Source organism: Gopherus flavomarginatus, chromosome 12 (assembly GCF_025201925.1).
Source record: "Gopherus flavomarginatus isolate rGopFla2 chromosome 12, rGopFla2.mat.asm, whole genome shotgun sequence".
Lineage (NCBI taxonomy): Eukaryota > Metazoa > Chordata > Testudines > Testudinidae > Gopherus > Gopherus flavomarginatus.
This window is the reverse complement of record NC_066628.1, coordinates 24,053,608-24,071,368: the sequence shown is the minus strand read 5'-3', so window position 1 is coordinate 24,071,368 and position 17,761 is coordinate 24,053,608. Positions and strand designations below refer to the sequence as shown.

General features: G+C 50.0%; 2 protein-coding genes across 2 annotated transcripts in view; one reads left to right on the top strand and one right to left on the bottom strand.

Moving 5' to 3' along the window:
* LOC127032470 (zinc finger protein 239-like) overlaps positions 1–17,761 on the top strand; it is a 59,430-nt gene that overhangs the window by 9,608 nt on the left and 32,061 nt on the right. The gene's annotated exons all lie outside the window — the stretch shown is intronic.
* The window catches only part of LOC127032167 (serine/arginine repetitive matrix protein 2-like), an 82,206-nt gene continuing 65,234 nt past the window's right edge, over positions 790–17,761 (bottom strand). Inside the window, exons 2-3 of the mRNA XM_050919173.1 lie at positions 1,956–5,765; positions 790–846 (exon numbers count right to left, since the gene is read on the bottom strand). Of these exons, the coding sequence (XP_050775130.1) occupies positions 790–846; positions 1,956–3,194 (1,296 nt within the window). The 5' untranslated portion in view covers positions 3,195–5,765. The remainder of the gene's footprint in view (positions 847–1,955; positions 5,766–17,761) is intronic.

Here is a 17,761-nt window from a genome sequence, read left to right as displayed (position 1 = left end):
AAGTCCAGCCTTTGTATGGGGACCAGGGTAGATTTCTCGGTGTTGAGGAATAGGCCCAACCGGGAGAATAGGTCCGTGATTATGCCGACATACTGCTGGACCTGAGATTGAGAGGTCCCCTTGATGAGCCAGTCGTCCAGATACGGGAACACATGTATCTGTTGCCGGCGGAGGTGGGCGGCGACGACGGCCATGCACTTCGTGAACACCCTCGGGGCCATGGAGAGGCCGAAGGGGAGGACTGTGAATTGGAAGTGCTGGTGGTTGGCCATAAAGCGAAGGTACTTCCTGTGTGGTGGAAAGATGGCAATGTGGAAGTACGCATCTTTCATGTCGAGGGCGGTATACCAGTCTCCAGGATCCAGGGACGGGATAATCGTTCCCAAGGAGACCATGCGGAACTTCAACTTGGGCATCCCTTTGTTGAGTCCGCGCAGGTCTAGGATAGGTCTGAGGCCTCCCTTGGACTTGGGAATCAGAAAATAGTGGGAGTAAAACCCCTTTCCCCTCTCGTCTAAAGGTACCTCCTCTATAGCTCCCACAGCGAGGAGAGATTGGACCTCCTGTAGGAGGACTTGCTCGTGAGAGGGGTCCCTGAAGAGGGACCGGGATGGGGGGCGGGAGGGCGGTGATGAAGCAAATTGGAGGTGGTATCCTTGCTTCACCGTGTGCAGAACCCAAAGATCCGACGTCAATTGGGACCACGCCGGGAGGAAGTAGGAGAGACGGTTGAAGAAGAGAGGGAAAGGATTCTGTCCTGAGACTGGTACGCCGTCCCCGGGCGCACCTTCAAAAGTTGGACTTAGGGCCTGGTGGTGCCTTAGAGGGCCCGTGGTTCTGGCTCCCCTGGGGACCGGAATGGCGTCTGCGGCCACCCCGCCTGCGCCTTCTACTGAGGTCCTGCCTCTGCTGAGGTGTAAAGTACGGGCGGTGTGTTTGGGGCCTGAAGGGTCTACGCTGGGTTACGGGGGTATGCATTCCCAACGAGCGCATGATGACCCTATTATCCTTCAGGCTCTGCAGCCTGGGATCAGTCTTTTCCGAGAACAAACCCTTGCCATCAAAGGGTAGGTCCTGGATGGTGTACTGCAGCTCAGGAGGCAGGTTAGAGACCTGGAGCCAGGAGATACGCCTCATGGTGATGCCCAAGGCCAAAGTTCTGGCTGCTGAGTCGGCCGCGTCTAGGGAGGCCTGGAGAGAGGTCCTGGCCACTTTCTTTCCTTCCTCCAGGAACGCGTTAAATTCCTGGCGTGAGTCCAGGGGTAGCAGCTCGGTGAACCTACCCACTTCTGCCCAAGTGTTATAATTGTATCGGCTCAGTAGAGCCTGTTGGTTGGCCACTCGGAGCTGTAGGGCCCCCGCTGAGTACACCTTGCGACCCAGGAGATCCATCCGTCTGGCCTCTTTGGACTTTGGGGCCGGCCCCTGCTGGCCATGTCGCTCCCTTTCGTTGACCGACTGGACAACTAAGGAGGAGGGAGGAGGAGGAACGTACAAGTACTTATACCCCCGAGAGGGTACCATGTACTTTCTCTCAACTCCCTTTGCCGTCGGTGGAATGGAGACTGGAGACTGCCAGAGGGTGTCGGCAGTGGCCTGGATAGTTTTAATGAATGGCAATGCGACAAGGGTGGGAGCATCAGCGGTGAGGATGCTCACTACGGGGTCTTCGACTTCTGGGACTTCCTCCACTGGGAGGTTGATATTGAGGGCCACCCTGCGAAGGAGGTCCTGATGGGCCCTGAGGTCTATCGGCGGGGGCCCTGATGATGAGGTCCCTGCCACAGCCTCATCCGGTGAGGAGGAGGAGGATACCCCAGGAATGAGAGGGTCCCGGACAGCCTCCTGCTCCTGGGACAGTTCCTGCTCCAGTTGCCCCGGGGAGTCCAGAGGATGTGTCGCGTGCTTCTCTGACTCAACCGCGGGGGGGGGCGGGAAATGGTGGCCTCTGGTGCCCGATATTCTGAGGCAGCAGAGCAGGTCTGGACTAGGGGGGCACCCTGGGCTTGGTGGTACGCCCAGGGTGTCCAGAAGGACCACTGTTGAGGTCCTATGTCCTGCAGCCGAGAGTCCTGGAAAACTCTCGTAGGTACCTCCGTATCCCGGTCCCGGTCATAGTAGCTGTCCGCCTGGGAGGATACAGCCATGTGTCTGGATGGCCATGGTGGAGCAGAAAAACCTGGAGCCGAAGTCCCGATGGATCTCGCACCCCTCGATCGTGGGGACCGGTGCCAGTACACAGAGCGGTACCGAGAGCGAGACTGGGACCTGCGACCAGACCGGTGCCGGGAGGTTGACCGGGATCTCGAGTTTCTATGCCTTGACCTGCTCCGGGAGATACGGTGCCTGGGATGGTGCCGGGAACTGGAGCGGTACCGCGAGTAGCGGGTTGAGGAGCGAGAGTCCGACCGGTGCCGAGAGTCCGACCGGTGCCGTGGTGAGGAACGGTGCCGGGACTGAGCGCGACGTTGAGAGTGGGAATGACGTCTCAACCCAGAGCGCCTGTGGGATCGTGATCTCGAGCGGTGCCGGTCCGCTACGCTGACAGACGGCAGTCTGGTCAGGGTCAGCTTGCCCATGGACTGCAATACTCGCATCGGTGGTGCCAGGGGTAGGGGCGGTGTCGCCTCGGTAATGGCGATCAAGTCCCTCGCTGCGGAAAACGTCTCTGGGGTAGACGGCAAAGTGAGCTCTACTACGGCAAGTGCTGGGGAGCTGTCAGGCGCCGGACTCAACGGCCCTCGTGGGGCTGGAGTTGACGGTACCGGTTTCTGCTCCGCCGCGGCAGGTATTGGTGCCGAGCAGTCAGACCTAAGTGCAGTCTCTGGCTGCAACGCGGGTGTTGCCGTCTGACCCTTCACCGTCTTCGACCTCGGGGAGAGGGAGTGGCGCGGAGTCGATTTCGGTGCCGGCGGTGGCCGGTGCCGGGAATCCTTAGGCGTACCGGTGCCTCTGCTCACCGACTGGCTCGTGCTCGGTGCCGAGGACGACAGTGTCAGGGCCGCTTCCATTAGAAGCTGCTTTAATCTAATGTCCCGCTCCTTTTTAGTTCTCAGCTTAAAAGCCTTGCAAATTGGGCACTTAGCCAATAAGTGCGATTCCCCTAGGCACTTCAAACAGGAGTCGTGGGGATCTCCTGTTGGCATCGGCCTATGACAGGCCGAGCACTGCTTGAAACCCGGTGAGCCAGGCATGAGCTCCAGCACCGGGTGTGGGGAAGGGGCTACCCCCCGAACCCCGCAACACTTACTAACTAACAACTATAACTATGAACTATAACTAAATCTAACGAACTATATATATACAATAACAGTTAACTACACTACGAATATAACAACTAGAAGAGACTACGAGTAGCTAGGGAAGGTGGAGGTCAGCTAAGCTGCACTCTACTGTTCCAACAACCGACACGGGCGGTAAGAAGGAACTGAAGGGTGGCCGGGTTGGCTGGGGTATATATCCGGCACCATAACGGTGCCACTCCAGGGGGCGCCCAGCCGACCCGCCGAGTGTTGCTAGGGTAAAAGTTTCTCCAACGAACATGCACGTGGCATGCACACACCTAACTGGAATGCATATGAGCAATCACTCGAAGAAGAACTCCTGTTCTTTTTGCGGATACAGACTAACACTGCTGCTACTCTGAAATCTATTTAAACACTGTTAATCACCTGGAGCATTTGCTCCACTGGCTATTTGCCTTTGTGAACACAGAGTGACCTCTGCTTCATGCAGTGATAAAGCTTCAACACGTGAAAAACTGGATCTGCCCCCCAATACATCCAGCACACTCCCCCATTAGCCACTGCGACCTGGCAGACTTCCCATAATTGGGTAAAAGCATCGTTGTTTCTTCCCTCACTTGCTGGTGTGGCTCCACAGACTCCCGCTGGGTTACTCCCAATTTACACTGACTGACAGGACAACCAGCCCAGGTGACTCCAGTGGGCTTACACCTGATTTACACCATTGTCAGTGAGATGGGAACCAGCCCTGTGACTCCAGTGGGGTTACGTCTTGTCATGGTACAATTCCCCACTCTGAACCTTAGCGTCCAAAAGATGGGGTACCAGCATGAATTCCTCTAAGCTCAATTACCAGCTTAGAACCTGTAGCGCTGCCACCAACCAGGAATTCCAGTGCCTGGTACACTCTGGTCCCCACAAAACCTTGCCCGGGGAACCCCAAGACCCAGACTCTCTGGATCTTAACACAAGGAAAGTAAACCCTTTCCCTCACCGTTGCCTCTCCCAGGCTTCCCCTCCCTGAGTTCCCCTGGAAGATCACCGTGTGATTCAAACTCCTTGAATCACAAAACAGAGAGGACAATTCACCTTCCTCCCTCCTTCTCTTTCCCCCTCCCAGACTCTTCCTGAGAGAAAGTAATCCTGACACAGAGAGAAATCAGCCTCTCTCTCCCTCTTCCCTCCTTTCTCCCCACCAATTCCCTGGTGAATCCAGACCCCGTCCCCTGGGGTCTCACACCAGAATAAAAAAACAGGTTCTTAAACAAGAAAAGCTTTTAATTAAAGAGAGGAAAACAGTAAAAAATAGCTTTGTAAATTTAAAATGGAATAGGTACAGGGTCTTTCAGCTATAGACACTGGGAATACTCTCCCAGTCTAAGTATACAAGTACAAATTAAAATCTTTTCAGCAAAATACCAATTTGAACTCCTTCCAGCCAAATACACATTTGAACTTCTTCCATCCAAATACACACTTGCAAATAAAGAAAACAAACATAAGCCTAACTCGCTTTATGTATCTAGTACTCACTATTCTGAATCTATAAGAGCCTGTATCGGAGAGATTGGAGAGAAACCTGGTTGCACGTCTGGTCCCTCTGAGCCCCCAGGGTGAACAACAACCAAATTCTAACAGCACACACAGAAACTTCCCTCCCGGAAGATTTGAAAGTATCCTGTTTCCTGATTAGTCCTCTGGTCAGGTGACAGCCAGGCTTACTAAACTTGTTAACTCTTTATAGTCAAAGAGATATAAAGTACTTCTGTGCTATTAACTTTTCTTATCTGTTTATGACACGCCCCCCAAATCGCTGACAGTGTGGAACCACACTGACAGTGATTTCTCCCTAGAACTTTAAAATAAACAGATCAATAAACCCATGCATCCTTACATATGTCACTAATTATGTAAAACTACAAGATTCTTCACATTGCAAGGACAATTTTTAACCAGTTGATGTTAGAGAACTTTCACGGGAGAGTGCATCAACTTCTTGATCTGTTGCCCCTGCAGACGTTTCCGGGTTGTGGAGAGGGTTACCTCTCCCATGCCACCGTTACTTTTCCCTTTGTTGTAGACACCGTCAGGCCACTCAGCATCATCTCCTCCCTGGGCTGTGAACTGACAAACCTGTAAGTCTCTGTAATAAAAGGGCTTGGGAGAATTAACGTGGTACACTCGGGGCTTTAGGGAGGAATTGGGAAATGCTATGAGGTAATTAACAGCTCCCAGGCGCTTTTGGACCATGAATGGCCCTTCCCATGATGCTTCCATTTTATGGGCCTGTTGTGCCTTTAAGACCATAACCTGGTCTCCTACCTTGAAGGAAGGCTCTCTGGTATGTTTATCATACCAGGCCTTTTGCTCCTTTTGAGCATCCTTTAGGTTTTCTTTAGCAAGGGCTAAAGAGTGTCGGAGGGTGCTTTGTAGGTTGCTTACAAAGTCCAGAATATTAGTCCCTGGAGAAGGCGTAAACCCCTCCCATTGCTACTTCACCAACTGTAATGGCCCCTTAACCTCATGGCCATACACAAGCTCAAACAGTGAGAACCCTAAACTGGGATGTGATACAGCCCTGTAAGCAAAGAGCAACTGCTGCAACACTAGGTCCCAGTCATTGGAGTGTTCATTCACAAATTTACAGATCATGGCCCCCAAAGTTCCATTAAACCTTTCCACCAGACCATTGGTTTGATGGTGGTACGGGGTGGCAACCAAGTGATTCACCCCATGAGTTTCCCACAGTTCTTTCATGGTCCCTGCCAGGAAATTTGTCCCTGAATCCGTAAGGATATCAGAGGGCCAACCTACTCTGGCAAAAATGTCTATTAGAGCCTGGCACACAGTTTTAGCCCTAATGTTGCCTAGAGCTACTGCTTCCGGCCATCAGGTAGCAAAGTCCACGAAAGTTAATATGTACTGCTTTCCTCTGGGGGTCTTTTTTGGGAAAGGACCCAGGATATCCACAGCTACTTGGATACTCTATTATGGGACCTCTATTATGGGGAGTGGCTGGAGAGGGGCCTTGACCTGGTCTTGGGGCTTTCCCACTCTTTGGCATACCTCACAAGACCGGACATACTTGGCAACATCCTTGCCCATCCCCTCCCAGTGGAAGGACTTCCCCAACCTGTCTTTGGTTCTGTTCACCCCAGCATGGCCACTGGGATGATCATGGGCTAAGCTTAAGAGCTTCCCCCGGTACTTAGTTGGAACCACCAACTGTTTTTGTGGATGCCAGTCTTCCCGGTGTCCACCAGAAAGAGTCTCCCTATATAAAAGCCCTTGTTCTATAACAAACCGAGATCTGTTAGAAGAACTGAGAGGCGGTGAGGTGCTCCGTGCCACTGCCCAAGCTTTCTGAAGGCTGTCATCTGCTTCCTGCTCAGTCTGGAACTGTTTCCTGGAGGTTGGAGACACCAGTTCCTCCTCAGACTGTGGACTTCGGCTTGGTCCTTCGGGAAGCGATGTAGGCGATGGGGTTGTTTTTGTGATTGGTGAACCGCTTTCCGCTGGTGCACCAGGTGGTATTTCAGGCTCTGGCTGAGCCTCTTGGGTCTGGTTGTCTGCTGCTTCTGCCAGTTCAGGCTCGCTGGTGCCCTCTGGCGTTGGGGTTGAAGATGTGTTTGCAAGCGCAGGTGTCAGTGCTGGCAATAGTTCTAGTGCTGGTTGCGTTTCCAGGTCCGGGTCTGGGACTGGAAGTACTGCGGCTGTTGCAGTCGTTGGCAGGGAATCCGAGTCCACTACCTTTGTCTGGGTCTCTGCCAACACAGACGGGGCCCCTGTGGACGGCTCAGGAACAGGGATGGGTCTGGAGGCTTGCCTGCGTGTAACCATTCCCACCGTCTTGGCCCACTTTACCAGGTTGGCCAAGTCTTCCCCCAGTAGCATGGGGATGTGATAATTGTTATAGACTGCAAATGTCCACATTCCTGACCAGCCTTTGTACTGGACAGGCAGTTTAGCTGTAGGCAAGTTTACCGCTTGTGCCATGAAGGGGTAAATTGTCACTTGGGCCTTTGAGTTGATGAATCTGGGGTCCACTGAGGATTGGTGGATAGCTGACACTTGTGCCCCCGTGTCTCTCCACGTGATAACCTTCTTTCTGCCCACTCTCAAAATTTCCCTTCGCTCTGAGGGTATTTGAGAGGCATCTGGGTCTGGGGATCTTTGGAGTGATGGAGATAAAATGAACTGCACTCGGTTGGGGTTCTTGGGGCAGTTGGCCTTTATATGTCCCAGTTTATTACACTTGAAGCATCGCCCAGCTGACTGGTCACTGGGCCGAGGTGGGTTACTGGAGATTGGTGAGGTGAGAGAATAGGGAGTCGACAGCTTTTCTTGGGTTGTAGGTGGGGTCTTGGTTTGCCCTCGGGTATAGGGTTTATTGTCGGGGTGACCTCTGTGATATTCGCTCCCCTTGATAGTAGCTCTTTTCTTTTCTGCCACTTCCACCCATCTGGCTCCAATCTCCCCCACCTCAGTTACAGTTTTGGGCTTCCCATCTAGGATGTACCTTTCGATTTCCTCCGGAACACCCTCTAAGAACTGCTCCAAGTGTATTAGGAGGCACATGTTGTCCAGAGATTTAACATTGGCTCCTGATATCCAGGCTTCATAATTCTTTGCAATGTGGTAGGTGTGTCAGGGAAATGACACATCTGGTTTCCATATTAGGGCTCTGAACCGCCGACGGGCCTGTTCAGGTGTTATCCCCATTCTGTATCTGGCCTTGGTTTGAAAAAGTTTATAGTCGTTCATGTTCTCCTTAGGCATTTCAGCCGCCACCTCTGCTAAGGGTCCACTGAGCTGTGGCCTCAGTTCTATCATGTACTGGTCTTCAGGGATGTTGTACCCAAGGCAGGCTCTTTCAAAATTCTCTAAGAAGGCTTCAGTGTCATCACCTGCCTTGTAGGTGGGAAATCTCTTGGGATGTGGAACAATAACTGGCGAAGGGTTGTTAGGGTTGGCTGGAGCATGCTGCCTAGCCTGTGCTAATTCCAGGGCCTGCCGGTGGGCCTCCCTCTGGATTTCCAACTCTTTCTCTTTTATCTCCAGCTCTCTCCTGTGGGCGGCCTCTCTTTCTCTTTCTCTCAGCTCCATCTCTTGTAGTTTTTTTCCCATGTCTCGCCTGTGGTCTGCGTCTTTGATTTGTTCTTCTGCCTCCAGTCTCGCTCGTTCCTGTTTCAGGGCATCCTTGGTAGTCATGGTTTCTGTTTCCTTGTATTGGGGCACCCTCTGGTGTTTACTGCCTGAAATTCTGCTTCTCTGTTGCCTCCTGAGGGTTGCTTAGCAACAGTCTTTTTTTTTAACTCCTTCTACCTAGCTATTCCTGACAGAGTTAGAAAGAAAAAAACCCATTCATTTGCACATGTGTTTTGCTGGTGTATGGTGACTCACAACTGGAGTGCCTTTGTTTAAAAAAGATCCTTGTTAAACCCTAGTGCCTCTGTCTTCAGAGTACTCAGAAGGGAGAGACCAAAAAAACTTACAGACCTTTGCTTTTAACACAATCTCCTCTAGCCTGCTTTACACACAGCTAGCAGGGGAAGAGAAAGAAAAAATCCTACCGACTTTTGCTTTTAAACCCAAACCTCTCAGTCTGCCTGCAGATAGCTAGCAGGGAGAGAAATAAAAACCTCACTGGCTTTTGGATTCTATCTTATCCCACCGCTGCCTACCATGTCATGGTACAATTCCCCACTCTGAACCTTAGCGTCCAAAAGATGGGGTACCAGCATGAATTCCTCTAAGCTCAGTTACCAGCTTAGAACCTGTAGCGCTGCCACCAACCAGGAATTCCAGTGCCTGGTACACTCTAGTCCCCACAAAACCTTTCCCGGGGACCCCCAAGACCCAGACCTTCTGGATCTTAATACAAGGAAAGTAAACCCTTCCCCTCACCGTTGCCTCTCCCAGGCTTCCCCTCCCTGGGTTCCCCTGGAAGATCACTGTGTGATTCAAACTCCTTGAATCACAAAACAGAGAGGACAATTCACCTTCCTCCCTCCTTCTCTTTCCCCCTCCCAGACTCTTCCTGGAGAAAGTAATCCTGACACAGAGAGAAATCAGCCTCTCTCTCCCTCTTCCCTCCTTTCTCCCCACCAATTCCCTGGTGAATCCAGACCCCGTCCCCTGGGATCTCACACCAGAATAAAAAAACAGTTAGGTTCTTAAACAAGAAAAGCTTTTAATTAAAGAGAGGAAAACAGTAAAAAATAGCTTTGTAAATTTAAGATGGAATAGGTACAGGGTCTTTCAGCTATAGACACTGGGAATACTCTCCCAGCCTAAGTATACAAGTACAAATTAAAATCTTTACAGCAAAATACCAATTTGAACTCCTTCCAGCCAAATACACATTTGAACTTCTTCCAACCACATGCACATTTGCAAATAAAGAAAACAAACATAAGCCTAACTCACTTTATCTATCTAGTACTCACTATTCTGAATCTATAAGAGCCTGTATCAGAGAGATTGGAGAGAAACCTGGTTGCACATCTGGTCCCTCTGAGCCCCCAGAGTGAACAACAACCAAATTCTAACAGCACACACAGAAACTTCCCTCCCGGAAGATTTGAAAGTATCCTGTCCCCTGATTGGTCCTCTGGTCAGGTGACAGCCAGGCTTACTGAACTTGTTAACCCTTTATAGTCAAAGAGATATAAAGTACTTCTGTGCTATTAACTTTTCTTATCTGTTTATGACACGCGTGCTTTATACCCGGGTCAGTGATGAGAACCTGCCCCAGTGACTCCCAGTGGGTTCACACCTGATTTACACCAGGGTGACTGGGAGGGGAGTTGGACCCATTGGGTACAGCTTGCCTTCTTGGTCTGGCAATGCTGGGAGGGTGGAGTTATACTGGCTAGGTGAGCCGGACTCTCGTTAGGTAGACCATTGGAGGAGAAAGTTAGGGAAGGGGCAGGAAATCACAAGGAGGAAACTGGCACAGTAAGGAGGCAGTGAGAGAGAGCGGGAACCTCTGGCTGCAGGATGCTTGGGAGTTAGTTGAAGCCAGTAGAGGAGGGGATGTTGTCTGGTTCCCACTCCAGGATGTGAACAGTAGGAGAATGTAACAGAGGCCTCGGGAGGTTGTGAAAGCCCTTTACTGCAGGTTTTCAAAGGAGGCTGGGTAGCCACCTACTCTGGCTGGTTGAGGCTTGGTTAGGGGCTGTGTGATGGGTTCAGACACAGAGACCCCCTTGGGACTGTCACTCGATGTTCTGAGACTACCTCTGAGCCCATTTTCTCTGCTAGTTTGGGACTTCAGAATCCTGTCTTGTTGAGTCAGATACACTAGTCTGCTGCAACACAGACCCAGAGTCTGACCCACATGCCCCAAAGCTGCAGATTTAACTGAAAACAGATTAAGAAGTGCTCCTGTCTCTAGCTCCCAATGGGATCCAAACCCCAAATGAATCCATTTTACTCTGTATAAAGCTTATGCAGGGTAAACTCATAAATTGTCCACCCTCTATAACACTGATAAGAGAGATATGCACAGCTGTTTGCTCCCCCAGGTATTACTTACTTACTCTGAGTTAATTAAGAAGCAAAAAGTGATTTTATTAAGTAGAACAAATAGGATTTAAAAGATTCCAAGTAATAACAGACAGAACAAGGCAAGTTACCAAACAAAATAAAACAAAACCATGCAAGTCTAAGCCTAATACATTAAGAAACTTTACAGATGAAATCTCATCCCAGAGATGTTCCAATAAGCTTCTTTCAGGCCACGTCTACACTACAGCATAAAATCGAAATTATTAAAACCGGTTTTATAAAACTGGTTTTATAAAATCGATTTTACGCGTCCACACTAGGGCCACGTCCAGACTAGGAATTAAAATCGATTTTAGATACGCAACTTCAGCTACGAGAATAACGTAGCTGAAGTCGAATTTCTAAAATCGAGGTACTCACCAGTCTGGACGGCGCGGCATCGATGTCCGCGGCTCTCCGCGTCGATTCCGGAACTCCGTTCGGATTGATGGAGTTCCGGAATCGATGTAAGCGCGCTCGGGGATCGATACACCGCGTCCAGACTAGACGCGATATATCGATCCCCGAGCAATCGATTTTAACCCGCCGATGCCGCGGGTTAGTCTGGACGAGGGCTAGGGCACATTAATTCGGTGGTGTGCGTCCATGGTCCTAGACTACCATCGATTTCCGGAGCGGTGCACTCTGGGTAGCTCATTAAAAGAATGAGAGCAATAACTTCGATTTCCATCCACACTAAGGCCAGGTCCAGACTAGAGCTTTAAATCGATTTTAAGAGCTCTAAATCGATTTAAAGCTGTAACCGTCCACACTACAGAGTGCATAAAATCGATTTTAAGGGTCCCTAAAATCGATTTTGGAACTCCATCAAAACGAGAGGAGTAACCCCAAAATCGATTTTTTAAAATCGATTTTATGATAGTGTGGACGGCCATCGAAGTTAATGGCCTCCGGGACGTATCCCACAGTGCTCTAGTGGCCGCTCTACACAGGTAAAGGTACTCTTCTGCTGGCCAGGTAAACAGGAAAAGCCCCGGGAAGTTTGAAATTCCATTTCCTGCTTGCACAGCGTGGAGCTCTCAGCAGCAGAGAGAAGAATGCAGTCTCCTGAAAATAGGAAAAGAGCTCCAGCATGGAGCACACAGGAGTTACTCGATCTGATAGCTGTATGGGGAGAAGAGTCAGTGCTTTCAGAACTGCGCTCGAGCAGACGAAATGAGAAAACCTTTGAAAAAATTTCTAATGCCATGCGGGAGAGGGGACATACCAGGGACTCGTTACAGTGCCGAGTGAAAGTGAAAGAGCTCAGACAGGCATATCAGAAGACCAAAGCAGCAAAGGGCAGGTCAGGCTCTGCCCCCAAAACATGCCGGTTCTACGACGAGCTTAACGCAATATTGGGGAACAGCGCAACGACGAACCCCCCCTTGTCTGTTGATTCAGAGGTGGGCGTTGTGATTCCTGCAACTACGGAAGATTTATTTGATGGCGATGATCAGTATGATGAGGACCAAGAGGAGGAGGCTCCAGCAGAGAGCACAGAGCATTTTATCCCCCCAAACAGCCAGGATCTTTTCCTCACCCTTACTGAGGTTCCCTGCCAGCCATCTCAAGGCAGTACTCCAGAAAATGAAGCTGAGGGACCATCCTCTGGTGAGTGTAATTTTTTTTACTAAAAGCTTCGGTTTAATGTAAGCCTTTTTTACTGGGTGCTTAAAATCACTACCTGTACTTAGAGTCACTGACCAAGTAGATTAAAAACCTTTCCTAAAACAGTGACCCATGAGGTGGTTTTTAGAAAAGTCTCCATTGTTACAGGGCGGATTCATCCTGCTTGTTCGGGGAACGCGAGAGCAAACCGCGGGAAGCTACTCTTCTGCCCTGCTTTGCTCTCGCGTTCCCCGAACAAGCAGGGCTCCTTGCCTGCGGTTTGCTGGGTGGTTTGGGGAACGCGAGAGCAAACCGCGGGAAGCTACTCTTCTGCCCTGCTTTGCTCTCGCGTTCCCCGAACAAGCAGGGCTCCTTGCCTGCGGTTTGCTGGGTGGTTCGGGGAACGCGAGAGCAAACCGCGGGAAGCTACTCTTCTGCCCTGCTTTGCTCTCGCGTTCCCCGAACAAGCAGGGCTCCTTGCCTGCGGTTTGCTGGGTGGTTCGGGGAACGCGAGAGCAAACCGCGGGGAGCTACTCTTCTGCCCTGCTTTGCTCTCGCGTTCCCCGAACAAGCAGGGCTCCTTGCCTGCGGTTTGCTGGGTGGTTCGGGGAACGCGAGAGCAAACCGCGGGAAGCTACTCTTCTGCCCTGCTTTGCTCTCGCGTTCCCCGAACAAGCAGGGCTCCTTGCCTGCGGTTTGCTGGGTGGTTCGGGGAACGCGAGAGCAAACCGCGGGAAGCTACTCTTCTGCCCTGCTTTGCTCTCGCGTTCCCCGAACAAGCAGGGCTCCTTGCCTGCGGTTTGCTGGGTGGTTCGGGGAACGCGAGAGCAAACCGCGGGAAGCTACTCTTCTGCCCTGCTTTGCTCTCGCGTTCCCCGAACCACCCAGCAAACCGCAGGCAAGGAGACCTGCTTGTTCGGGGAACGCGAGAGCAAACCAGGGAAGGAGAGTAGCTTGACTACCAGTACAATCTACTACAGGGATTACTAGCCATTATTAACTTACCATTTTCTCCGGACATGGTCTGTGTGCTCCCCTGACCTGCGTCTGAGCAGAACTCTCTGTCCTCAGCCACAAGCAATAAGTATTAAAGGAATCCTAAGGTGACCTTGTGGTAAAGTAAAATGTTCAAGGTTCGGTAACAGGCACAGGTCAGTGAGGGGAGAGACTGTATGCATGGTTGTGTGAAATGTGTCTCTTATGATTCTTTTATCACTCTTTCCAAACCCCACCCCCCCACACACAGCTGCACATTTCTCCAGCCTCCCTCTCGCTTCTCATCTACGTGGGGGGGGTATCATAAGAAGACTGAGGAAAAGGAGGACGCGTGAGGACATGTTCACCGAAATTATGGCAGTAACCCGTACAGAGAGAGCTCAGCAGGGAGACTGGAAGCAATTGGTCGCAAAGTACAGGGAGGCTGCCAGTCAACGCGAAGACAGGAGGGACCAACGCGAAGACAGGAGGGACGCCAAAAATGATGTCAGGTGGCAGGAAGATCAGCGCTGGCGAGCAGCAACTCTGGATCTTCTTCGTGATCAGACTGACATCCTCCGCGATATGCTGCAAGAGCTCCGTGGTTTCAGAATGCCCCTACAGCCCGTGTATAACCTCCCTCAGTACTCACCCTGTCCCACACCTTCCAGAACCAGGCGTGTAAGAACGCGTGGGGGAAGGCTCTCTGCACCAGCCCCCTCCACCGCTGCGGACACTCCAACCAGAAGGCTTTCATTAGATTGAAAAGCCCTTTGTGTCCTGTTTTTTCCCTCCTCTAATGATCCAAACTTCTACCATGGCACCTTTGCCTATTTTTTACTCTCAGGTCATGCTATTAAGGCAGTGTGACTGTAGATTGGTAATGAACTAAAGCAAGCAGCTTTGGAAAGCTGCACGGAAGCTAGTTATCAGCATCAGGATTTGACAATTGGGGATATGGGCAATACAGGGAAAACAAAGAAAGCAGCCATACTGTAACCTGGTCCATGAGAATTCTTGTTCTGTCTTCTCTGATGCACTTTCTTCTTTCAAACCTCCCTCCCCCTTCCTCCAAACCTCCCTCGCTCCGTCCCCCATAGAACAATGAGTTATGAAATTTCATGCACAGTATTGTAACAACAAGCATTATGCTTGATTGATGAAAGGGTCTGATTTTAAATAAAGAACACAATTCTTGTAACAAATAGTAGTAACTTTATTTTCAATAAAAAAGCAGTTAAGGAAGGTTGCAGGTACTGTGCCTAGCAGCAGACGGAAGCAGCTAATGGTGGAGGTAGGTAATAATTGGGAAATACAGAAGTATATGTTTTCCAATGGACAGCTCTTGCAAGTAACCTAAGCAAGCAATTGAGGAATGCTGCAGGCAAAGTATCTTGCAGCAGCAACACCGCATAGACGGGGAGGGCAGCAATCAATTGAAAGGAAAATCAGCATTCAAACTGTACCCTGGCCCATGAGGAAGCTACTTTTCAGTGCTTCTCTGATGCGCACAGCATCCTGGTGAGATCTTCTAATTGCCCTGGTGTCCGGCTGCGCATAATCAGCGGCCAGGTGGTTTACCTCAGTCTCCCACCCCGCTATAAAGGCCTCCCCTTTGCTCTCACAGAGATTGTGGAGCACACAGCAAGCAGCAATGACAAAGGGGATATTGGTTTGGCTAAGATCTGAGCGAGTAAGAAGCGTTCGCCATCTCGCCTAAGCCTGCCAAATGCACATTCTACCACCATTCTGCACTTGCTCAGCCTGTAATTAAACAACTCCTGAGCACTGTCAAGGCTGCCTGTGTATGGCTTCATTAGCCAGGGCATCAAGGGGTAGGCTGGGTCCCCAAGGATAACAATAGGCATTTGGACATCTCCAACTGTTATTCTCTGATCAGGGAAGTAGGTCCCTTGCTGCAGCCGTTTAAACAGTGTAGTGCTCCTGAAGACACGTGCGTCGTGAACCCTTCCTGGCCATCCCACGTGGATGTTGGTGAAACGTCCCTTGTGATCCACCAGGGCTTGCAGAACCATCGAAAAGTACCCCTTGCGGTTAATGTACTGGGCACCCTGGTGTTCCGGTGCCAAAATAGGGATGTGGGTTCCATCTATGGCCCCCCCACAGTTAGGGAATCCCATTGCAGCAAAGCCATCCACAATGGCCTGCACGTTTCCCAGAGTCACAACCTTTCGAAGCAGCAGCTTAATGATTGCTTTGGATACTTCCAGCACAGCAGCCCCCACAGTAGATTTGCCCACTCCAAATTGATTACCGACTGACCGGTAGCTGTCTGGCGTTGCAAGCTTCCATATGGCTATTGCCACTCGCTTTTCCACTGTGAGGGCTGCTCTCATCCTGGTATTATGCCGCTTCAGGACAGGAGAAAGCGAGTCACAAAGTTCAAAGAAAGTGCTCTTACGCATGCGAAAGTTCCGCAGCCACTGCGAATCGTCCCACACCTGCAGGACTATGCGGTCCCACCAGTCAGTGCTTGTTTTCCCGTGCCCAAAGCGGCGCGGAACGGGTAGAACCTCACCCATAACCGTCAGGAGCTCCAACGTGCAGGGGCCCGGGGAGTCAGAAAACTCGTTCTCCAGTTCGTCATCGCTGTCGTCCCCGCATTCCAGCATTCTCTCTTGCATTTCTGCATCATGGGTCAGCAGTGATAGAACGAGAATGCGTGAATTATTTACAGCATTCGCGATCAAGGACAAGAGCAGACCTGGATCCATGCTTGCTGCAAAATGCGTTTCCCTCACTGCAGCCAGTAAAAACAGCGCGAACTGACTGTGTGCCGTTTACAGGAAGGGGGGGGGGGCTGTACCCAGAACCACCCAGGACGGGGACTTTGATCCCATCATGCACTGGGCTAGTAACCCATAATTCCAAAGGGCAGGGACCCGTGCAGGAACTGTGGGATAGGTACCCAGAGTGCAACGCTCAGGGAAAAGATGGACGCCAGGGAACATGGACGCTCAACATCGATGTAAGTAGCCCTAGTGTGGACGCGCAAAATCGATTTTATAAAGCCTGCTTTATAAAATCGATTTTATTAACATCGATTTTACCCTGTAGTGTGGACGTGGGCTAACCCTAAATCGATATAGTAATATCGATTTTAGGGTTACTCCTCTCGTTGGGGAGGAGTACAGAAATCAATTTTATGAGCCCTTAAAATCGATTTAAAGTGCCTTGTAGTGTGGACGGGTACAGCGTTAAATCGATTTAACGCTGTTTAAATCGATTTAATGCTGTAGTGTGGACCAGGCCTCACAGACTTGACTCCTTCCTAGTCTGAGTCCAGCAGTCACTCACACCCCCGTAGTTACTGTCCTTTGTTCCAGTTTCTTTCAGGCATTTCTTTAGGGTGGAGAGGCCATCTCTTAAGCCAGCTGAAGACAAAATAGAGAGGCTTCCAGGGCCTTTTATATTCTTTCTTGTGGGCAGAAACCTCCTTGTTCTGTGCAAAGTCACAGCAACAAGATGAAGTTTGTAGCCACCTGGGCAAGTCACATATCTATAAATTATTCAGCTTTTTGCAGACTGATGCCATTGTTTACATGTTAGTTTGAATGTTCCCAGGAAAGCTCAGATGTGGATTGGTGTCTCCCAAAGTCCATTGTCAGTTAAGTGTTTCTTGACTGGGCACTTACTGAGAATAGTCCTTTCTAAAGAAGCTGACCAAATGCTTCACTGAGGCTGCTCTTAGAATCAAACACATTGAGATACAAGTACATAGCCAATATTCATAACTTCAGATATAAAAATGATACACACAGACAGCATAATCATAACCAGCAAAATACAACCTTTCCATAGACACCCCACTTGACCTCTTCTGTACAAGACCTGGTGCAACTAGAGGACCCTGGTTGCAGCCATGATCTATATGATCACAGTTCATGTCAGGTTGTTTTTTTTAATTTTATTTTAAACATATTTGTTTCATGCTTAAAGTTGTTGGTTTGTTTTGAAATAACCATAGTAAACATCCTACAAATACCCATAGTTTTTAAATGTTTGATTGTTCTTAAAGCAAATGCTTATTTTATAAAAGTATGGTGGAGGTTTGTGAACCTTTGAAACATTTCAGTTTTGGGTTAGACCCTTGTTTATTTTTGTAAATACATTATTTTAAACTTTTCATGACTTTAAGTTGCTAAAAAGTCTAACCCATAGTGTTCAACCAACTCCTGGGGTTTTATTTAAACTGTCCAATAGCATTCAACGAAATCCTGAGGTTTTATTTCATTTTATATTAATTAGAGCTCACCATCCTCACCCACCCGCCTCCCTTACTGTGTGTGTACACCCATCAAACGTCATTACTGATCACTAATATCTATAACTCTGATGGAAACAAGGGTGGATAATCA